This window comes from Xenopus laevis, chromosome 1S (assembly GCF_017654675.1).
Source record: "Xenopus laevis strain J_2021 chromosome 1S, Xenopus_laevis_v10.1, whole genome shotgun sequence".
NCBI classification, from domain to species: Eukaryota; Metazoa; Chordata; class Amphibia; order Anura; family Pipidae; genus Xenopus; species Xenopus laevis.
The window spans coordinates 103,705,744-103,728,107 of record NC_054372.1 but is presented as its reverse complement, the minus strand read 5'-3'; the positions used below and the strand labels follow the sequence as shown (position 1 = coordinate 103,728,107).

Below are 22,364 nucleotides of genomic sequence, written 5' to 3'. Positions count from 1 at the left end.
TTAAACAACAGACTAAACAATGCTAGACGGATCAATGCCCTCTAGTGGTTAGAAATTAGAAACCAAGACGGATCAATGCCCTCTAGTGGTTAGAAATTAGAAACCAAGACGGATCAATGCCCTCTAGTGGTTAGAAATTAGAAACCATTTTATACAAAGTGCAATGTGCTAATTGCTACCTTCTGATACAAATAGCCATTCTTTTTTACTCACAATCCAGAATTGCAGTGTAATTGTTGGTGCATGCTAAGTTGCATACCACAACTGGCACAATGTTCCAATAATGTTGCAGTTTACATGCATGGTAGATCACATGCAAATTCTGGCATACGCTATTTTATTAGATCTTGTTTCACAATGGCATCACTTCCAGCTATGGGAATTATTAAGAACATTAGCATCTGATTCATGTTCTGTCAGTTGCTGCTAATGACGCAACATGCTAAGAGAACTCTGGAAATACTGGCAGGTTCAGGTAGTAATTTCAGGATTATCTTGCATCAGTGCTTGCACAATGTATATATATATACATACAGTATATATATATATATATACATTATGTGTGTGTATATATATATATATATATACCTTCGGCCTCGTGTTTTTATATGGTCATGAAACTCCTCGGTAACTTATAATATCCTTATATTTTACAAGAGGGGGTACTTTATTCACTATATATATATATATATATATATACACATTATGTGTGTATATATATATAATACACAAAAGCCATGAATATCCTGTAAATTATATCCTTATAAACGGTGAGTTCTGATGTCATCAGTTATAAACGGTGAGTTCTGATGTCATTTCTGTCACATGACTCACTGAAATTTGTGTATTATAATAAATAAAGTACCCCCACTTGTAAAATATGAGGATATTAGAAGTTACCTCGGAGTTCCATGACCTGTATAAAAACACTCGGCCTTCGACCTCGTGTTTTTATATGGTCATGAAACTCCTTGGTAACTTATAATATCCTTATATTTTACAAGAGGGGGTACTTTATTCACTATATATATATATAAAAGTAGAGTAGGGAAAGTAGAAGGCTAGAGAGGAAAGATGTAGTGTGTGGTCATGGGAATTGATGTACAAGGGAAACTGGAAAGAGAAGTGGGTAAAAATGGAAAGGAGGAAAGTAAAGCCGAAGGTATAAATGTTATGCTTAGCTTTGAGTAAGTGCTGCTGTTTTCTGTGCTATCTATAGGATACAGACAGTGAATAATAATGCAGCAGTACTATCAACCGGAACTGATATTGTGAGAATGGCATTTAGTTTTCATTAAAGTTTTCTATTACTGATATGGGACCTGTTATCCAGAATGCTCAGGACCTGGGGTTACCCGGATAATGGATCTTTCTGTAATTTGGATCTTCACACCTTAAGTCTACTAGGAAACTAGTAAACATTAAATAAACCCAATATTCTGGTTTTGCTTCCAATATGGATGAATTATATTTAAGTTTGAATTAAGTACAAGGTACTGTTCAATATTATAGAGAAAAAGGAAATCATTTAAAAAAAAAATTGGATTCATTGGATAGAATGGAGTCTATGGCATAGGGTCTGTAATTAGGAGCTTTCTGAATAACTGGTTTCCAAATAACAGATCCTATACCTGGATTAAGATTTCAAATTGCCTATGGAACACTGGAAAATATATTTATGTTTGTTGTTATGTTTTGTTATATCCTTTAGGAGCTTAGGAGCGCACATCAATCCATCTGCATCTGCAGGCATTTGGGTCTGTATCAGGCTGCTGACATCGCCAATAAGTTAAATTATTTATATTAGTGGAATTTTTATATCATATTGGCAAGTCTTGATGTTTTGAGTCTCTATACCTCAATGTCAACAGTAATTTGAATGAATGAATGAATGAATAACTGTACATCTTGATGCAGTGGTACCCAAACTGTGGGACTGGTCCCCTCGAGGGGCCTGGAACAGTGGCTGAGTTGCAATCTTGTTATGAGTGTAGTGGCATCTGACCAAGTGTTGGACCACAAATGGGAATTTAAAACAAAAAGTCCAAAAACAGCTGAGAAAGAATGTGAAAGCATACCTTATACTGGATGGGGATAAGGTAGCTTTTCAATAGATATGTATGTATACAATTGTGTTTTTATGCAACTCAGGAAGAACAACCCTGAAATGGTGTGCATATGGGTATATCAATAATCTGAAAATTAAACAGAATCCACTTCAACATACCTCCCAACTGTCCCAGTCTTGATTTTGAAAGCTCAGCCCGGAGTCCCGGTTTCTTACTGAAATGTCCCATATTTACCTGCAGTGACACCAGAAAAATATACAGTTTCTGAAACTTAATTAAGTTAAGTCTTTTTGGCAGAGAGCCCACTCAGCACCTGAAAATAGATACAATTGTAACTAATAAGATAAACAAGTCTCTTGGGGGGAACTGTGACTCACAGCTTAAAGGGCAATTTTACTTCATTATCAAAGCTGTAATAATATATAAAACATGGTCCTAAAACTCCCAGACATGTGTTCATAATCTGCCAAATTTAGAAAAATGGATGTGGTATTTTGGGGGTGTGACCATAACATGGGCGTGGTCAAAATCTTTTCACTGTACTCGCAGCAGACCTTTTTATCGATCATTTCATTTTTCAAATGTTGGGAGGTATGTGGCAGATCTACACAGTGTGTGCAGCTATTTGCCATTTGCTGTTTTCATGCAGACTGCTGAAAAAGCATTGAAATAAGAATCTACTGGAGTCTTTGACCTTGTAAAACAAACATATCTTCCTGTCCATAAGGGACTGAGCTAAATGACAACTGCGCTGTGTTCATAAATGACCTCTATATGAGTCAGCTATTGTGCTAAGGAGGGAAGACTAGTATGCGGAATGGTGTGGGGAGAAGGGGACCTGGAGATGTGTTATGGGATAAGATTGACATAATATAATGGGACAGTATTTGTATAAGTAGAGAAGAAAAGAACTGGCATATAGGGTCTGAGTTTGGAAAAGGAAGGATATTGCCATATGGAGCCTAGGATATATGAAAAGGGGGGGGGGTTATACATAGATGGGCAAAAGGGGAGAACTTGGCATATACACAGAGAAGGAAAATAAATGTAATTAGCCGATGGAGTAAGGAAGAAAGGGGTAGAGTCAGAGACTGGAAAATGGGGAAATGGGAATTGAAAGAAACACAGGGAGAGGAAGAAAGAGCTGGTACTTGGGGAAAAGTATTAGTCTGGGATGCCAGTGGCCCGCCAGAAAACCTTAGACCCTGGGCCCACGGAAAACATTAGACTGTGTGCTCACTTTCCAAACAATTATTTCTCCTTACTCAACCTCTTTATTCTCCTCTACTTACTATACTTTATTCTTCCATTATTAATCCTACTTTTCCCCATAAAGAGGAGAGAAATAGGCCTAATGGTTAGTAGCAAGAGGGTCCATGGACACCTGGGCCAACTGGGAGTTTTTCTGGTATCTCAGTGGGCCAGTCCGACACTGATGGGGAATTAAGGGAAATCACGATACAAAGTGTAAGATGAGAGAAGTGGGAGGTTTTAGCAGAAGAATGGGGAAAGGCTGAAAGAATAACACACACCATTAAAGCTAAATGGCCATAGACTAGCTCATAATCACTTATGTGACTTTACCCAGTAAGATGTTTACTGAGAGCTTAAATGTTATATCTCAGTTTTAAAAATACTTGTAGATCCAATTACCTTAACTGGCACTGCATGTACTGAAATTCCCTGTAATATAGTCACTGTATACTGGTATAAGCAAGTGCTGGATGTATGTCAGTTAATGACAGTGGTTAGTATCAATACCCTCCACCCATGCCTCCAGGGTGGAGTCCATCCTGCAGCCTTGCGGTTGGCACTTGTGAAAAATATTTCCTGTCACTCTCCCCAGTGCTCTCACTCGTGAGAGACCTGTCATTGTTTCATTCACTTTATTACCACCATATCTTGAACAGTGGCCATCTGTTGCCAGGTGAGTAAGGGGTTAAAATGGACTAGGGAGGGGAGATAAGCCAGCAAGGCTTTAGCAAAGAAACAACATTGCAATACATGGGAGACTTTGCAGGCACAGGTGCAGAACAACTGCAACATCCTGATTTATTAAGAGATGCTAAAAGAAACACACTCATCACTAGTATAATGGGAGAAAAGACGTGGAAACCCTTTTGTATGAGAGATTGGAAAGCTATGGCTCAAATGGTAGGCACTATTCCAAGAATCTAACATGCATCTATTTGCATTGAGAGAAATCAAGACAAGAAGCTTGCAATCAGGTACTACGGTATAATGAAAAATCTGCCAAAGGGACTAACAGTTGAGAATCTTGCAATCAAGCAGTAAGGCTCACTTTGTACCATGGATTCTACAGATAGAATGACAAAACCTGCCCCAAAAAGTATAACATTTAGGGGCCAAATAGGGGTCACTCAGGTTATTTTGCCAAGAAGGAGCAGAATATTTTTACTGGAATTTTACTACCTTCTTACAATATGCCACATTATTTTCTATTGTTTTTACCCATTATCCATCGCAGCAGTGTTTTACAGAATTCTAGTAGTACATACTGCCTGGACATGCCATGTGTCAGCTACAGAGCTCCCAAGTACTGGAGCATGTTGTATGCACCTCTGGAAGTACAGGTATGGGACCTGTTATCCAGAATTCTAGGGACCATGGGTTTTACGGATAAGAGGTCTTTCCGTAATTTGGATCTCCATGCCTTAAAGGGGTGGTTCACCTTTAAGTTAACTTTTAGTATTTTTATAGAATGGCCAATTCTAAGCAACTTTTCAATTGGTCTTCATTAATATCTTTTACTGTATTTTAATGATTTGCCTTTTTCTTCTAACTCTTCCAGCTTTCAAATGGGGGGTTACTGACCCCATTTTCTATTCATCTCTCTGCTATTCATATTCAAGTCTCTTATTCAAATCAATGCACTGTTGCTAGGGTAAAGTAGACCCTAGCAACCAGCACACCGGAGAGCTGCTGAATGAAAAGCTAGATAACTCAAACACCACAAATAATAAAAAATAAAAACCAATTACAAATTGTCTCAGTATATCACCCTCTACATCATACTTTAATTTAAAGGTGAACAACCCCATTAAGTCTACTAAAAAGTAATTTAAACATTAAATAAACAATATATTATTGTTTTGCCTTTAATAAGGATTAATTATATCTTAGTTGGGATCATGTACAAGGTACTGTGTTACTATTACAAAGAAAAAAGCAAATCATTTTTTTAAATGGAATTATCTAATTAAAATAGGATATGGCTTTCCTAAAATTTTTCTGGATTATGGGTTTCTGGATAATGAATCCCATACATGTACAACCAATATTGTCCTGCACAAGTGTTAGAATATATATGAGCGCAAGGAAGAACAATCACATTGGGTATTACATGTTAATGGGGCAGTTCTCTAAACGATACCAAGATATGGGTCGTTTATGGATTCAGTAGGAGACCCAGCACTAGGGGGGGGATACATAGTTGCATAAATTCAAGGTGTATTCTGACTGCTTAGCCCCTTAGTTGGTGCAGTGTACAAAAACTGAAAGTGCCACCCCTTGCCAAGTATAATAAGGGGTAACATATTCTCTTTCAGTGTATGCTAGAGAGTAATGCACAGTCTACTCACATATTCATTACAGGATGTGTCTGTTAATTCATATAGAGCCACATGACACAACATTTTAAATAGTAATCCCTTTCAAATGCAATTTTATGGAAATAAAAAGCTTATATGTTGCTTACATTCTAAATATAGGTGCATATTCATGAGTGGGTAGGTTAGTTTAATACACATTCTTCATGGATTTTTGAATATCGCAAGAGATGTATTGTAACAAAAGTGGAACTCCTGGCTTCAAATACATTTGTGGTTCCTACACAATTTCACTCTTTAAGTCATATGGCTTATTGTCTGTGCTCTGCACCTTGTGCTTAAGAAAATAAACTTAGTGGAAGAGGCAGAGCAAAACACTGTAGGGCACATGGTAGGCATTAAGTACAAGGCTCCATTGTTCTCCTGGCATTCTATGATATTTGGACCAGGGATAGCCTATATCCTACCTAAATCTATCCCATATTTGTGAATCTTCAGTAAGGGCTGCTATCGCTGCATATAGTTAATGACTTGTCCAGGGTTACAAGGAGTTGCCACAGAGAATGGAACCAGGATATCTAGCATGAGATCTCAGATCAAAGACTGATCAATTATCCTCTAGGTAGGCCTCATAGCTTACATTTTAAACAATTTTGCACCATATCTAGATAGGGCTGCCACCTTTTTTTCGCTGAAAACAGGTAGGGGGCGGGCTGGTGACATAGGTGGGGGGCAAGCGACGTCAGGGGTGGGATTGATGCCATGGCAACCAGCGATTGGCTGATCGCCATATCATTCACTTCAATGCCCTGTTCGGATTTCCTAATTTTCAAATCGGACAGGAACTTTTCACCTGGGCTGTCCGGGTGAAATCTGGACAGGTGGCAACTCTAGAAAGTATATTTTTATTTGAAAATATAGGTTGGTTGCCAGTGTGTCCACTCCAGCAGCTTATTGGCCCATTAATGAGGCCATAACCCTACAGACAGCACGGCAGGACTAAAAATCCCATTGCATTGGAATTATGAGGTCCTCATCTGATCTTTCCTGGTCTGCAAAGGTCATGGTTTGTTATCATGGAGGCTAAATAATCAGATTGTATGTATGTATGTATAACTTTATTTGTAAAGCGCTGTTAAAGGAGAACTAAACCCTAAAGGGCTTAAAATGCCATGTTGTATATACTGAACTTATTGCACCAGCCTAAAGTTTCAGCTTCTCAATAACAGCAATGATCCAGGACTTCAAACTTGTCACAGGGGGTCACCATGTTGGAAATTGTCTGTGACACTCACATGCTCAGTGGGCTCTAAGCAGCTGTTAAGAAGCTAAGCTTAGGGGTCGTTGCAAATTATCAAGCACAAAATGAGGTTGGCCTGTCATATAAGCTGATTCTACAGGGTTGATTATTAAATTCTGATGCTAGTTGCACTTGTTTCTGTACGGTTATGTAGTAATTACTGATATTAATTAGTAATCAGCCTTATACTGTGACAGTTATGTGTACTGTATATTGTGAGTAGATCCCTACGCTCAGTAAGTGACAGCAGCACAGAGCATGTGCAGTGAATCAGGAGAAAAGAAGGTGGGGAGCTACTGGGGCATCTTTGGAGAGACAGATCTTTACTACTAAAGGGCTTTGGTTGTTTGGGGCCGATACAGAAGCCCAAAACATAATGTGCAACATTTCTAGCTACTTCTTTAGTTTAACTTTCCTTGTCCTTTAAGGAGCCGCAGCGCTGTATAGTGCAATATATGTACAATATATATAAAAGTATACATGGGGGAGACAAATCACATAATAAAAATATACAGAATCATAGGACAAAGAGCTTAAGTGCTGTGTGGTGAGAGACGTAGTGGGAAGGAGGTCCCTGCCCTGTAGATTGTTGCAAAGATCTGCTTCATTGGGACATTCCCACATGTGTGGCTCTTTATGGGCATTGCCAGCTTTAGTTAAGTAGTATACAGGTGGGTGACCACAAAAGAAGAGAGAAAAAATGCTGAAATCATAAAAAAGACTTTTACATAAAAATATTTTTTACATACACAGAATCAAAATGTAGGTAAAATTAGAGTTTGGGTGTTACTCAGTTCTATAGCAACTGAAATGTAACAGACTGGAAAGCCATGGTCTAAATGATTGCATCACCCATCATAAGAAAACCACAAATCAACCACAAATCCACACAAGTTATTTAAATAACAAATTTTATTAGACAAAGCAGCTACTGGTAACATCTCATTTCAGGAACCTTGTACTGAATAGTAAAGATATTTGAGATACGATTTTGATCAATTTTTAATATGCCTACCAGATTTCCTGTATACAACAGGAAGTAAGGTGACCCTAAGTAGCTGATAATAAAGGATGAAAGCTTGCCATTAGCTCTAAAGTTAATGTACTACTTAAAGTAATCCCTAACCCCCCCCCCCATCAGTGTGAATGAAACAAGATACATTTTTATATTGGATCAACTGCATTTTAGATATAGTGTCCCATAAAAAAAAATACACTTGTGTTTCCCTATTTTACAGTCCAGCTGTGGTAAGATGTGAGGCTGTAACAAAACAGCAGCTGCAGCCAGTTCTGAAACACTCATTTTGTTTGTTTACCAGATCAGCATAGAGTATTTTGAAATATAAATGTATTTGAGTCTGATCGTATGCCAGTACTGCATCTCTAGTGCTTGTAAAGAAGACATCGGATATCAAGTTCTCAGACCACACAGACTGTTGTGCAGGTAGGCTGTGAATTCTTAAATGGATAGTATTTGGTACAGTTTTTACTAATGTTTTCTATGTTAGCAGAGAGTTGATCTGAACTGCATGTGCAGCTTCTCTGTAAGTGAGGACAGACACACCAACTTCTGTGTGAACAGTAACTTGGTTGCTTTATAGAACTCTGCATAAAAACTTCAGCATAACATGTCTGCTACAGGAACTTTTCAGTTCACTCCAGTCCTCCATATTCAAAAAAGGTACGACCACTAAATTCATGTTTGAAAAGAACTAAAAGGGACTATGATTTCAAAAAACCAGTAGCAAACAATTAAAGGGGTGGTTCACATCTCCGCTAACTTTTAGTATGTTATAGAATTGGCCTTCAGTTTTTTCTTTTTCATAGTTTTTAAATTATTTGCCTTCTGCTTCTGACTCTTTCCAGCTTTCCAATGGGGGTCACTGACCTAAAAAATAAATGCTTTGTAAGGCTACAAATGTATTGTTATTTGTACATTTTATTACTCATATTTCTATTCAGGTGCTCTCCTATTCATATTCAAGTCTATTATTCATGTTATTGCATGGTTGCTAGGGTCATTTGGACCTAGGAACCAGATTGCTGAAATTGCAAACTGGAGAGCTGTTGAATAAAAAGCTAAAGAAGTAAAAAAAAACACAATAAATAACAAATTAAAAACAATTACAAATTGTCTGAGAATATCATGCTCTACATCATACTAAAAGTTAAAGGGATACTGTCATGGGAAAATGTGTTTTTTTCAAAACGCATCAGTTAATAGTTTTGATAGTTTTGACCTAACTTCCTGTTGTATACAGGAAATCTGGTAGGCATATTAAAAATTGATCAAAATCTTTCGAAGGAAAAATCGTTCGAACGATTCGAAGGATTTTAATCCATCGATCGAACGATTTTCCTTCGATCCAAAAAAGCAAGGAAAGCCTATGAGGACCTTCCCCATAGGCTAACATTGATGCTCGGTATGTTTTAGGTGGCGAAGTAGGTGGTCGAAGTTTTTTTTTAAGAGACAGTACTTCGACTATTGAATGGTCGAATAGTCGAACGATTTTTAGTTTGAATCGTTCGATTCGAAGTCGTAGTCGAAGGTCGAAGTAGCCAAAAAAATACTTCGAAATTCAAAGTATTTTTTATTCTAATCCTTCACTTGAGCTAAGTAAATGTGCCCCCTACTGTAGTAGTGGAATAATTTTGCCAGCTAAGCATTTTAGTTATAGTAAATCTGGTGCACTAGGAAATATTGTAGGGTTTTTTTTGTGGATGATTGGCAATGTGTCCTTGGAAATTATCTAATAATTCCTATACACTGCTAGCTTAAGGTTGCTTAAAAAGATAAAGAGAACCAGTTCTGAATGGGCAATATATGTCTGTGGCAGTCAGAGTTAAACAGACAGTGCTGGCTGGCTATTGGTATAGTTAAGACTTTGCTAACGTATATTATAAAGCACACTCAATAAACCCCTCCAATATTAAATAGTCGTTTTTTTTTCATGGTTTACCAGGCAAGTCTTAGACATCATACTCCCCACCCTTCCTGTACCTTTACTGCTGTCTGTGTGAAAGGGGACAACGCCTAAACCCCAAACAGGAAACTTGTGCAGTTGAGTGAACATACCTGTTAAATCACTTGCAAAAGTATTACAATTCATGGGTTCCCAGGGTCAAAAGTGACCACAAAGTACTTTCTTTAGCCATCCGCTATTTAAAGACTAGAGATTCTGTAACAGTCAGCATTTAGTGCTGTTGCAGTTCTACAACTGGGTGACTTACACATGCTAGCAATTTTGTCAACAAAGAATACCATCTCAAAGCCAAACATCATGGCAAGATAGCCTTGTATATTTATAAGGCAAAACTGCAGAGAAGTAATGACATTTCCAATGCATTACTGTAAAATCAATGGAAGATATTAGTTTTAAAAATAAGATATTTACCTAAGAATGTTATTTCCAGCTCCCCTCTTAACTTTGTACAATATTCTCTCCTAATGAGCTTTGGTCATTGTGCAGCAAAACCTTAATTCACTGTCAGTAAGATAACAAGAGGTAATTGGGCCCCACAGAAAAATTATTTTATGGGCTTCCTGTATTTTGGGAATAAGGTATAGATTAATCCTGCATGCAGCGGGGGGTTATGTTCCTGTATGCAGTAAGGTAGTGGGAATAAACAAAGTGGTTGGGTGTCATCACTTAACCCTGCCTTAGGCAGAGGCTGGAGGCATAAATAGCTTATGGAGGAGTTTGGGTGGGTAATTGTTTATTTGATATTTTTTTCTTTAAACTTAAAAAATAAGGGGGTAATGTGTTTATAAGGGATGTGTAAAATTACTAATTTTAGGATTTACCACATGGGATTATAGACAGCCATTATGAATGTTATACGAGTCCTAAACTGAAGGTCCTCTAACATTAATATGCCCTTCTACCTGCAGCATTAGAGGATTGGCCATATTTTGGCACAATGAACCTGACCCAGGAACATCTCTTCTGTCTGGAACTGATGGCTAATCGGAATATTAATATTATCCTATGGCATTATAATCTAACTGGGCGTCTGAGTGGGAGATCAAGCAAAGGAATTGGCATTTTCCATCTGCTAGGCATCTTCATCAGTATATTAATTATCCTGGAAAACCTGTCTGTGTTAGTGGCTATTCTGAGGTAAGAAATCAAAGTTTTTTTTTTTTACTGAATATCAGAGTTAAACTAGCATATAACCATTAGAGAAACCATTTACAATATATAATTGGTACTATTTAAATAGTAACAGTATGTAAAAGATGCCAGATTTCAAATATAGTCTTAACGGGCAGAATATCTATATTCAGGCACCTGTGTAACTTTTAGTATGATGTAGAGAGTGATATTCTGAGACAATATGCAATTGATTTTCAGTGTTATTTGTGGTTTTGAGTTATTTAGCTGTTTTTTTAAGCAGGTCTCCAGTTTGCAATTTCAGCAATATGGTAGCTAAGATAAAAATAACCCTAACAACCATGCATTGATTTGAATAAGAGTCTGGAAAATAAATAAGAGAGGGCTTAGAATTAGCCATTCTACAACATGGTAAAAGTTAACTTAGAGGGCTTAGAATAGAAAGATGAGTAATAAAAAGTAGCAATAGCAATATATTTATAGCCTTATAGAATATTTGTTTTTCAGATGGGGTCAGTGAGCCCCATTTGAAAGATAAAAAAGGAGTCAGCAGAAGAAGTTAAATAATTCATAAACTAGAAAAAAATAAAGACCAATTGAAAAGTTGCTTAGAATTAGCCATTCTACAACATACTAAAGGTTAACTTATAGGTCAGGGGTGTCCAAACTTTTTGCAACGAGGGCCAGATTTGGTGAGGTGAAAATGTGTGGGGCCGACCATTCAGCCTGACATTCTTTGAACCATTAACATCATTTAACTCATTTAAACAAGGAATCGCATAGCCGTGCTCTCACATACTTCTTTAGTTTACTGTACTGGCACGTCAGTATGTCTATTGACACCTTCAGCCCTAAAGAAGTATGTGAAGTGGCGCGTTTATAGGTCTCTTGTAACTAGAAGCCATATACTACAGATGTATGTTGCTTTTTGAATTGGTTCATAGAATATCAAACACAAATGAACACACTATGTTATCATGTTTAGACATAAGTACAATGTTGTAGTTATACTAATTTTATAAAAGTGTATTTTGATCCATTTCATAATGTGTTATCTTTTACATATTTCAGGGATCCGCGTCTGAGACGTTGGGTTCACTGCTGTTTGGGTAACATTGCACTGAGTGACCTTATGGCTGGTATCTTCTACCTACTGAACCTCTTTTTGTCGGGTGCTACAACATTCCGCCTGAGCCCAGCTCTCTGGTTCCTGAGAGAAGGTTTACTCTTTACAACATTGGCAGCTTCAACGTTTAGCCTTCTTGTAACAGCAGTGGAACGCTACTGCACTATGGTGATACTGGTTACGGAGAATAACTCTGTGAAGAGTATGAGGGTGCAGGGTCTTATTGTCCTGTGTTGGGTTCTAGCTGGAGTGGTTGGATTCCTACCACTGCTTGGATGGAACTGCCTTTGTGAGATTGAGAGCTGTTCCAGTCTTCTTCCTCTCTACTCCAGGAATTATTTATTCTTCAGCATCATGTTGTTGGGTGTTACCTTGCTTGGCATCATTGCTGCCTACTGTACAATCTATTATTTGGTGTGTACCAGTGGAAAGCGGGTTACAGAAACCAACAGTAGTCGGCGTTCATTTCATCTTCTGAAGACTGTCCTTATTATTTTGAGTGCATTTGTTATTTGTTGGAGTCCATTGTTCTTCTTTCTTATAGTGGACTTTACATGCTCACCCCCATCTTGCAAATCTCCTCTTGGATTAGAATGGGTTCTGGCTGTGGCAGTCTTAAACTCAGCCATAAATCCACTGATCTACTCCTTTAGGAGCTCAGAAATGCGAAGAGCAGTTCTGGAGCTCTTCTGCTGCATTTGCATCCGAACAGGAATGAAACTGCCTGCATGCTGCCAGCTTGGCACAGAGATTATGTCTGGTTCCTCTAATGAGGGTTCAAATAAGTACAGAAGCAATGTGCGTCTTTCACGGGCACATAGTATCAGAAGCCCTCTTACTAGTATTTCAAGTGCACCAAGTCAGTAGAGACAGGTGTTTTTTTGCTTTAATATGAAATTGCTAAAAAGCAGAACAGATAACACAGTTTGACGATAATGTGCAGTGACCGTGAATTGAACTGTCTGCTGTCCTGTAGACTAAAGTCACTCTTTACAACCAGTGGAATCTCTCACCATAGGGATTAAAATGATACTTTTTCACAAGGGGTATTGCACATTTATACTGGTTAGCATCAGCCCATTCACTAGAAACCAAAGGTACAGAAGTCTGTTGCAGGTTTACTGAAATAGATGTCAGACTAGGGATGTGTTATTGGAATAGAAATTCAAAGATCCATGCCAATTTGCACTCGTTTCTCATATCTAGGTATGGTGTACCTTCACTTATTTAGTTATAACCAGTAAACCCCCGATTCTCTAAAGAATCGTTAATGAAAGAATGGTAACAACAGTGAGGCAGCAAAATGCGATGGGTGCTGATTCACTCTGCATCCCCAGGCAGCAACTGGCGACGCTAATTTGTGGGGATGTAGAGTGAATCTGTGCCTATTGCTTGTTATTACCTATCTGCTATTAGAATTCTTAAATTTTGAGTTTATTGGTAGTAAAGTGTTACTGAAAAATTTCTTTATAAACAACATTTTTTGTGAAAATGTTCTCCTGTCCTTGAATGAGTTCTCCCTGGTGAGCTGTACTTAAAATCTTGACTTTAACATCAGATGAACGCTGCACTCTTGAAAATGCAACATAAAGTTGACCATGACCAAACACAGGCTCAGATAGGTAAATGCCGACTTTATCCAATGTTTGTCCTTGTGATTTGTTGATTGTCATGGCAAATGCAGCCTTAATGGGGAATTGTCGTCGTTTAAGTTTAAAAGGTAATTCCTGGTCAGAACTGGTAAGGTCAATTCTGGGAATCAAAACAGTATCACCGCTATGGGATCCTGTAAGCACTTCTGCCTTGATAACATTTTGTCTCATGCTCTTCACAACCAACCGTGTACCGTTACATAAACCTTGCTTAGTGTTAAGGTTTCTTAACAGCATGACTATTGTTCCTACTTTGAGTATAAGATTGTGTTGTGGTAATCCAGCAGGGTTGATAGTGTTTAAATATTCTAATGGGAAATTAAGTTTCTCACTTTCGTCTTCAGAATCAATACAGTCAGTACTCAGAAAGACACAGCTTTGTCCAGGAAGTAATGCAATCACTTGGTTGTTTATCATGTCAACATCAATATTTTTTGGAGATAATATAGCCCGTTTTGCTAAAAATGGCCACCCACGCAGATACGCAACCGGTTCCCCTCCTAGAGTGACGCTAGCGCCACCATTAGACAAACTTGCAAAGGAGTAGCAAGATGGCCGACGCTTATACAGACTTTAGTGGGCGGATGACAAACTCGCAGAGGAGTAGCAAGATGGCCGACGCTTATACAGACTTTAGTGGGCGGATTTGGCAGTGGGCGGATGACAAAGTCGCAGAGGAGTAGCAAGATGGCCGACGCTTATACAGACTTTCGTGCAGGTACGCAACCGGTTCCCCTAGTGTGACGGTGAGCGCATCTGCCTCCCTAGATCCTAACCTTCCAGCGGTCGCCGCCTGAGTGAGCAGGAAAGAAGAGGCGGCGGGAGGCAGAAGGAGACGGTGAGCGCATCTGCCTCCCTAGATCCTAACCTTCCAGCGCATCTGCCTCCCTGATCCTAACCTGTTCTGATCCTAACCTTCCAGCACATCTGCTAATCGAAGGCCGCATCTATGTCTTTCGGCTGAAGTTGCGCGCGCATCTCATAGATCCTAACCGAAGTTGTGTGCGCATCTGCCTCCCCTCCACTCGGGACATAGATAGGCCTTCGATTAGTATATAGGATACACTGAAACAGAATGTCTGCAAGAGCTTGATCTTTAAGGACATATGGACAGACATTTGGTAAATATTACCTTTAAAAGAAAAACTCATTTCAATTTGAGAATTCTGAACTTTTAGTTAGTAAGGAGAAGATTGTGTTGCATTCTGATCACACCTCCATCAGACTCCCCTGTGCAGTTTCAATGCAGATGCCACAGTGGGCCCAGTGGAGACAATTGAAGGGAAAGGACACAAAGGCTAAATTTGTGGACTATAATATATATCGTAAGCATTTTCTGCACAGCTTAGCTTTGCTAAGGTTCTTTTCTAATTATACAATGGTATCTTAATTGGTTTACTATTGACACTGTATATAGATATAAATGTATATGTTACTATATTTTTGGTTGTTATTTCAGCTAAATAAATACCATTTGCTATTTAGGGTTTGTAACAAATGACTAGTTTGTTGGGCTTTGGTCAAACATTTGGCTGATCTTTTGAGATATCAAATTCTGCCTAATGTGAATTTGGTCACACATATGTGGATTTGCTCTCTTATTTTATTAATCTTTTTTCTTCCTTTGCTTTTCTTATAACAAGGTGGTCATGTAAGCCAATAGAACCGTAAATTTCCTAATCTCCATCAGTTCATAGTATAATGTGCTTGAGATACCAGTGCCCACTACTTCTCAATGTTTACTGGTGGTAAAAATGCTCACTGAATGTCTGGATTAAATATGCTTGCCAGCATCCACTGCATCTCACTGTATAATGTGAATGAGGTACCAATGCCCACTGCAGGTCAATGTATTATGCATTTAGGGTGCCCATAGTTTATACGTCATATTGTTTTTTCCCAACAAAAAAAGGCAAAACACCATTTTTTCCTTCATTATTTTGGGTCTCTTTAGTAACCTGTGTTGAGTGGTCCATTTATTAAAGGGGTATTTTCCCTTCCAACATTTAAGTATGATGTAGACAGTGGTATTCTTCATTAATCTTTATAATTGTAGTTTTTAAATTATTTAGGTTATTGTTCAGCAGCTCTCCAGTTTATAATTTAAGCAACTTGCTGTGTGCTAAGGCTCAATTCAACTTAGCAATCAGGAAGTAGTGTGAATGAGAGACTGGAATCATACCTCCCAACACCTGTTTTCTGTGGGACAGTCCCAATTTTGACAGCTGTCGGTTTCTTACTGAAATTTCCAAATGTTCTTTTTGTCTCTTTTATCTCAAAAAAAATTGCAAAGTTTCCAAAACGTAATTAAAAAAAGAGCCTTTTTGACAGCTGCACTTGGATAATTTTGTAACAAGTTAAGATAAGCAAAAAAAAAATTGTAACTATTTAAGATAAGCATGGCTCTTGGGGAGACTTGCAGCTTAAAGGGCAATTCACTTTCATTAGCAAAACTGTTATAACATAAAACATTGCACTTTGATAACCTACCAAATTTTGTAAAATGGCATGGTAATTGAGGGGTGTGGACAAAAAATGGGCATGGCCAAATATTATCGCTCGTTTTTCAAATGTTGGGTTTATGGTTTGCAATATGAATATGAGAGGGACTAAACAGAAAGTAATAAAAAGAAACCGTAACAACAAAATTGTAGCTTCACAGACCAAGGTAAATAATTTAAAGGACATGTAAACCCTACATTCTTCTACCATGTATATAAATTGGGAACATCTCCCCCACCCAAACCTGCATCATTAGTACTGCATATATCCCCGCATTTTGCTAACGCCATCACACTTTCCTAAAACAAAAAGCAGCTTTCAACCCAGTGGCCATTTTCCCTTTGACACATGCACACGTTGGCTGTTAAGTTCCTGCAATCAAGAATGCAGGCTTTATGGAATCAAATTCACTTTAATAAAAAGCCCTGCTTGCATTGAGCACTATGATGGTATTGTCCATTACATTTCTAGCCGGGGCCTGGCTGTGCTGCACTTCCCAGTTTAGTAGGGGCCCCCCTTGAGTTGATGCAGGATGTCACTGAAGAAGCAAAGATCACAGAGGAACAAAGAAGAACACAGACCAATCTTTAAAGGTAAGTTCCAATGAACACAAATTTTTAATTTTTTAAATTAAACCACTTGCCGGCAATGTTTTTTCTTTATTTAATCTTCCTTGGGGGTCCTGGCCACTAATGTTTTTTTTTAAACTTTTATGGGGCCTCTAACCACCATTTTTTGAACTTGTAGGGGGTACCCTGGTAACTAATGTTTTTTTTTAACTTGTAAGGGGGGGGGGGCTTGGCCACCAATGGGATTTTTAGTGTGCATGGTTTAGTGTTTTTTTACTGGGGTGTGTGGGGTCTGGGCTTATGATTGGGGTGAGCATGGCCCAGGGAGCCCAAAACGTTGTTGTACAGGGCCCCATGATTTTTGACGGCGGCCCTGTTGTGATGAAAAGGTGATTTGGCGTATGTACTAAGTGTCCCTGTGCCAGCTGTAGCTATTTTCTTCTCCTCCTCCTCTTCTTCTGGTTCACCATCTGACAATGCATAACGGCAAGCACTGAGTGAACGCTTTTTAAGTGCAGGCTTGGGTGGGGGTGCGGGTGGCTCTGGCTGAATCAGGCATCCATTGGGGACCCAGTGGTTTTGAAGAATCTGGTCTGTCCCTTCCGGGTGATTTCTTTCTGGAAGGTTCAAGTCTACTCCTTGAAGATGAAGAGGCAGAACCGGGTAAGAGGAAGCAGATTCCTGGGAATGGCCAGAACCCTGAGAACGAGAGCTAATGCTCTCCTGGCTGAAAGACCTCCTACACTGTCGCCGGCTGCTTTATAGGGAAACAAACAAAGCTGCTCGAGGTCAGGGAAGTAATGTGGGGGGCTCCCCCCTGCTATTTGAAAGTATGATCATTACCCAGCAGAGCAGTTAGGGACTGTCTGAAGTTTCCTATCGGCAGCTGTCAGAGCAAGTAAAACGAAGGGGGGATTTCACTGCAGTCAGGTTTATTATAAAAACGGTACACATTTTTTAAAGTATAATGGAGATAGATTTCTTAGGTTTGTCCTCATCTTAATATGACGAGGCTTTGAATTAGTGCAGTAAAGAATGTGGTGGAAATGTCTTCTCAAATAGCGGAACTTTATGAGAACAGAATTCTGACGCTTTTACTTTGCACTTGATAGAGAGATTTTTGTACTCACCGTTAAATCTTTTTCTCTTGTCCTATATTGGGGGACACAGGCACCATGGGGATGAAGATCCTGCAGCTTGGAGATAGGACACTAACTTGTTAACTGTGACTCCTCCTCCTCCTACTCTGGGCTTCATCCCCTGCCTCCTCCTACTATACTCAGTTTCAACCGAAGAGGAGTGTCAGAATAGCAACCCAAAACAGAGAAGGAGTTTCCCAAAACCCCCCAGAACCTCTCAATCAAAAATGAACGCCAAACCTAGAGTGGAGACAAAAAGGAACACCAAGAGCCCCAATAGTGTAATATGTTTTTACAGGGAGTAATGGCAGAGTAAACAAGTTAATACTCACAAACCAGGGTTACCGATAGGCAACCACTGTATAGGTAGGGTGGGGAGATTATCCTGACCCCACTCAGGAATAAAACGTCGCTCTCTGTAGAAGAAGAAAAAGGGGATGATACCCCTCCACTCGGGGTGGACTCGATTTAGTAGTAAGACAAAACAGAGGCGCCAAAAGGATAAAAATAGCTGAAAGCACTTAAAAACCCAATGGGTAATTCAGAGGAGGTAATAATGAACTTACCTCCTCCAAGCAGACACCAACGAAAGTGGTAATTTTCAATAATAGTTTATTCACAAAACAGTATTGCTATCTTCCGGTCTAGGTTTCTGCGATCCCTCTTCTGATGCCGGAGAATCAGTTGTTGGAGGGGTCTGGTGTGAAATTGGGCATATGGTATTGCCGGAAAAGATGCGACCATAGTTCCCAGAGTCTGCATTGCTGTGCGGAGGGGGACAGTGCTGGTTGTTCGAAGAGTCTGGATCTGCTTCTGCAAAACATTGGCCTTCTCCTCTGGGAGGAATACTGTTCCTGTTGAGGAGTCTAGAATTAGTCCCAAATACTCTATGCACTGAGACGGGCAGAGATGAGACTTCTTGTAGTTGATGATCCACCCGAGGTGTTCTAGGGTCTTGAGTGTCTGAGAGGTGTGCTTTTTGGCTGTGACTGCTGACGGACCTTTTACGAGAAGGTCGTCCAAATAGGGAATGACTGTTATGGCGCTGATTCTGAGATTCTCTAGCGCTGCCGCCATCACTTTTGTGAAGGTTCGCGGAGCTGAAGAAAGTCCGAAGGGGAGTGCGACGATATGCCAATGGTTTCCGTCCACATAAAACCGGAGAAATCTGTGGTGACTCGGGTGGATCAGTATATGTAGGTATGCGTCCTTGACGTCTATGACTGTCATGAACTCGTTCTCCTCCATTGAAGCTAGGACCGACTGTATGGATTCCATTTTGAAGTGTGATTTCCTTACAAATGGGTTGAGGGTTTTTAAGTCTAGCACTGGTCTTAAGGACCTGTCTTTTTTGGGGACCATAAAGAGATTGGAATAATATCCTCTTCCCTTTTCTGCCGGGGGGACCGGCTGTATTCTCCCTGCTGACGAGAGATCTTGAATTACGGAAAGGAATTTTTCCATTCTGAGGTTGTTCATAGGTAGTCTGGAGATGAAGAACTGGTGTGGAGGGAGCTGCACAAAGGCTATAAACAGTCCTTGGGACACCACTTGGATGACCCATTGGTCTCTGATTTGGTCTTTCCACACCTCCCGAAAGGATTTCAGACGGCCGCCTAAGGGAATCCCTTCGAGGGTGGGTACATCCTCATGCTGTGGATTTGTCCTGGGAGGATTTGGTCTGTCCCTTTGAGGCTGACCAGTTGGCTCCTTGTTTGTTATGGTATCTAGGACGAAAATTAGAGTTGGACTTGTCTGGTTGTGGCTTCGATCTCTGTCCTTGACGAAAAGGCTGAAAGAATGGTCTTTTCTTGAAGGTGGATCTCTTGGCCCTGGTCTGTGGAAGCAGGGTACTTTTGCCTCCAGTAGCTTGGGCTATGATCTTGTCTAGCTCGGCCCCGAAGAGCTGTTTTCCTTGGAAGGGTAGGCTAACAAGGGATCTTTTGGATGTCAGATTGGCTGACCATGTCTTTATTGTAACACAAAAAATGTGATATATTTATTAACATGCAAAAAGTGTCAGAAACAATATGTATGTCAGACGGGTCGTAGATTAAAGGATAGAATTAGGGAACATATTTCCAGTATCACTCGAGAAAACTGTACAACCCCAGTAGCAAAACATTTTGCTGAATGCAATAATAGAGATGTATAGGAGGCTAAATGGATTTTTCACCTAGGAACCAGACAACCATTGGGTTTAAACTATGATTTTGATATCTCTTGCTTTATCTAACCATTATTTCATAAACAACCCCTGTTTTTGTTTTTCATATTTATCTACATTATATTTGTGATTTTTGTATTGATACATATTCATATTTGAAGAATATTGTTATTTTCTTGTATAAAAAACTCAATAGTACATCCATTAGAACTACTATTTGTACTAGCTTTGCTTTTTAGATAATGAGCCACTAGGGGCAGCAATACACACTTTTTTTGTAAATTGATTGTAATCCCGCCCATGTCATTTTCTATTGGCTCCCACTCCTTTAAATACTATGTTTGTAATATGTACCAGTTAGCCTATGATTAAGTGTCCTGTGTGGACACGAAAAGCGTCAGGCTTTTATCTTTTATACAAGATGCAATAAAACTTTTTGTACTACTTTATTAATACTTCGTGACTCCTGGATTCTATTTGATTTGATCATATTTTTGGGGTACCGGAGTAGTGCCAGCTCTATTTTTCGTGTTTTGTATGTATTTTCCCCCCTTGTTGAGAGTTTGGAGCATGAGCACCCGGACCCCATATGGAAAGCGGTAAGCTTCCTCATATATTTTCCAATGTCTTCTGCTTTTTATTTAGTTTGTTCTATATATGACCATGTCTTTAGCCATAGGAAGCGACGAGCCGCTATGGATTGGGCCGAGGCTGTGGCTACGAGCTTTGCTGCATCTAGGGAGGCATCGCAGATATAAGAAGTAGCGTCAGCTATTTGCGACAGTAGGGTATCCGGAACCAATAAGCTGAGCCGTCTATTCTACCCAGACTTCCATCGCTTTTGCCACCCATGCTATGGCAAAAATTGGTCTTAAGGCTGAACCGGCTGCAGTGAAGGATGCCTTGCAGAAACCCTCTAGACGTTTGTCTATGGGGTCTTTGAACGCGGCTGCGTCTGCCACTGGGATAGCGGTGGTCTTGGATAGTCCGGAGACTGGCGGGTTGACCGTTGGGGGAGAAGACCAGAGATCAATGCATTCTTGTGGGAAGGGATAGGTTTGGGAAAAGCGCCTGGAGAGCTGTACTCTGTGGTCAGGAGTTTTCCATTGTGACTTGACAATTTCCTCTAACTGTTCGTATGAGGGGAAAATGCAAGAGATTTTCTTTTGTCTCTTAAATATATTCTTGGCTGGTTCTTTGGTCCAAGTTGTGTCTTCTATGTTAAGGGTAGTGAGCACCTCCTGAATGAGGCCTTCGACCTCCCTTAGGGTTCGAGGGGAGTCCTGATCTGGATCAGGTTGTTCCTCGGATTCAGCACCTGAAGCTATTTGACCTTCCTCATCTGAGGGGTTAAATTGTTCCCCGGGTGAGTCTGGGGGAGATATGCTAGTGCGCTTAGAAGCCACATGTCTACTGTCCCTTGACCCTGTAGAGTTCGACAGATGTTCCAAGACCTTGTCTAAAGTCTCCGGGATGCGGGCTAGGTTTTGCAGGGCGGCAAGGGAGATGGATAGAGCACGGGCTAAATCAGAGTCTGTGCTGGGTGTGTTGGTCACAGGAGGGGAGGGAATGTGTCTACATGCTGCACACACAGAATCAGCCGAAACGGACCGAAAGAAACTTGTACTTCCTTGCGAGAAGGTGCTGAGGACTTTGAGGTCCTGGGCTCCTCTGTTTTGTCTGCCATAGCAAAAGGTGTGGCAGTTATATACTTCTTTTTTTTTTTTTTTAAAGTAGGAGAGGCAGGGGAGACCCCTAAATGTAGGTGTAGTGGCCTCTGTATTTACGGGTCTAAGAAAAGGAGAGAGGAAAAGGAGAGGGCACAGTTTAGTTCAGACCTCCTTGAATCAGTGCAGCAGCATGTGAGGAACTCCTCAGTGCTTGTGTGAGAAGACATAAAAAGCACTTGCCTGCGTATTGAGAAGGAACTGTGACTCAAGGGAAAGTCCTTACTGAGGATGTAGGCACGCAGGAACTCAGTCAGCTGAAGCTACAAGCGCAGGGTGTAGCGAAGGAGCGTGCTCCCTTCTTTGGCGCCTAAGTGACGTGGGTGTCGATGCGCGCTACTTTGGCGCCTAAGGTGAGAGGAACCGGAAGTGCGCTTCGGTGATGCGCGCTCCCCTGTAACTGCGCGCGCACCTCCGAGAGGGCTCCCA

General features: G+C 40.0%; 1 protein-coding gene across 2 annotated transcripts; it reads left to right on the top strand.

Moving 5' to 3' along the window:
• The first annotated feature begins 3,898 nt into the window (after positions 1–3,898).
• On the top strand, positions 3,899–13,194 carry s1pr4.S (sphingosine-1-phosphate receptor 4 S homeolog). 2 transcript variants are annotated; one of them, XM_041580055.1, is made up of 3 exons: positions 3,899–3,996; positions 10,831–11,059; positions 12,125–13,194. In XM_041580055.1, the coding sequence occupies exons 2-3, from the start codon at positions 10,860–10,862 to the stop codon at positions 13,044–13,046; spliced, it is 1,122 nt and encodes a 373-aa protein (XP_041435989.1). In that variant the 5' UTR covers positions 3,899–3,996; positions 10,831–10,859; the 3' UTR covers positions 13,047–13,194. The 2 variants fall into 2 exon arrangements, with proteins under 2 accessions (XP_041435989.1, XP_041435990.1); XM_041580056.1 differs by lacking the exon at positions 3,899–3,996 and adding an exon at positions 8,206–8,382.
• The last annotated feature ends 9,170 nt before the right edge of the window (positions 13,195–22,364 follow it).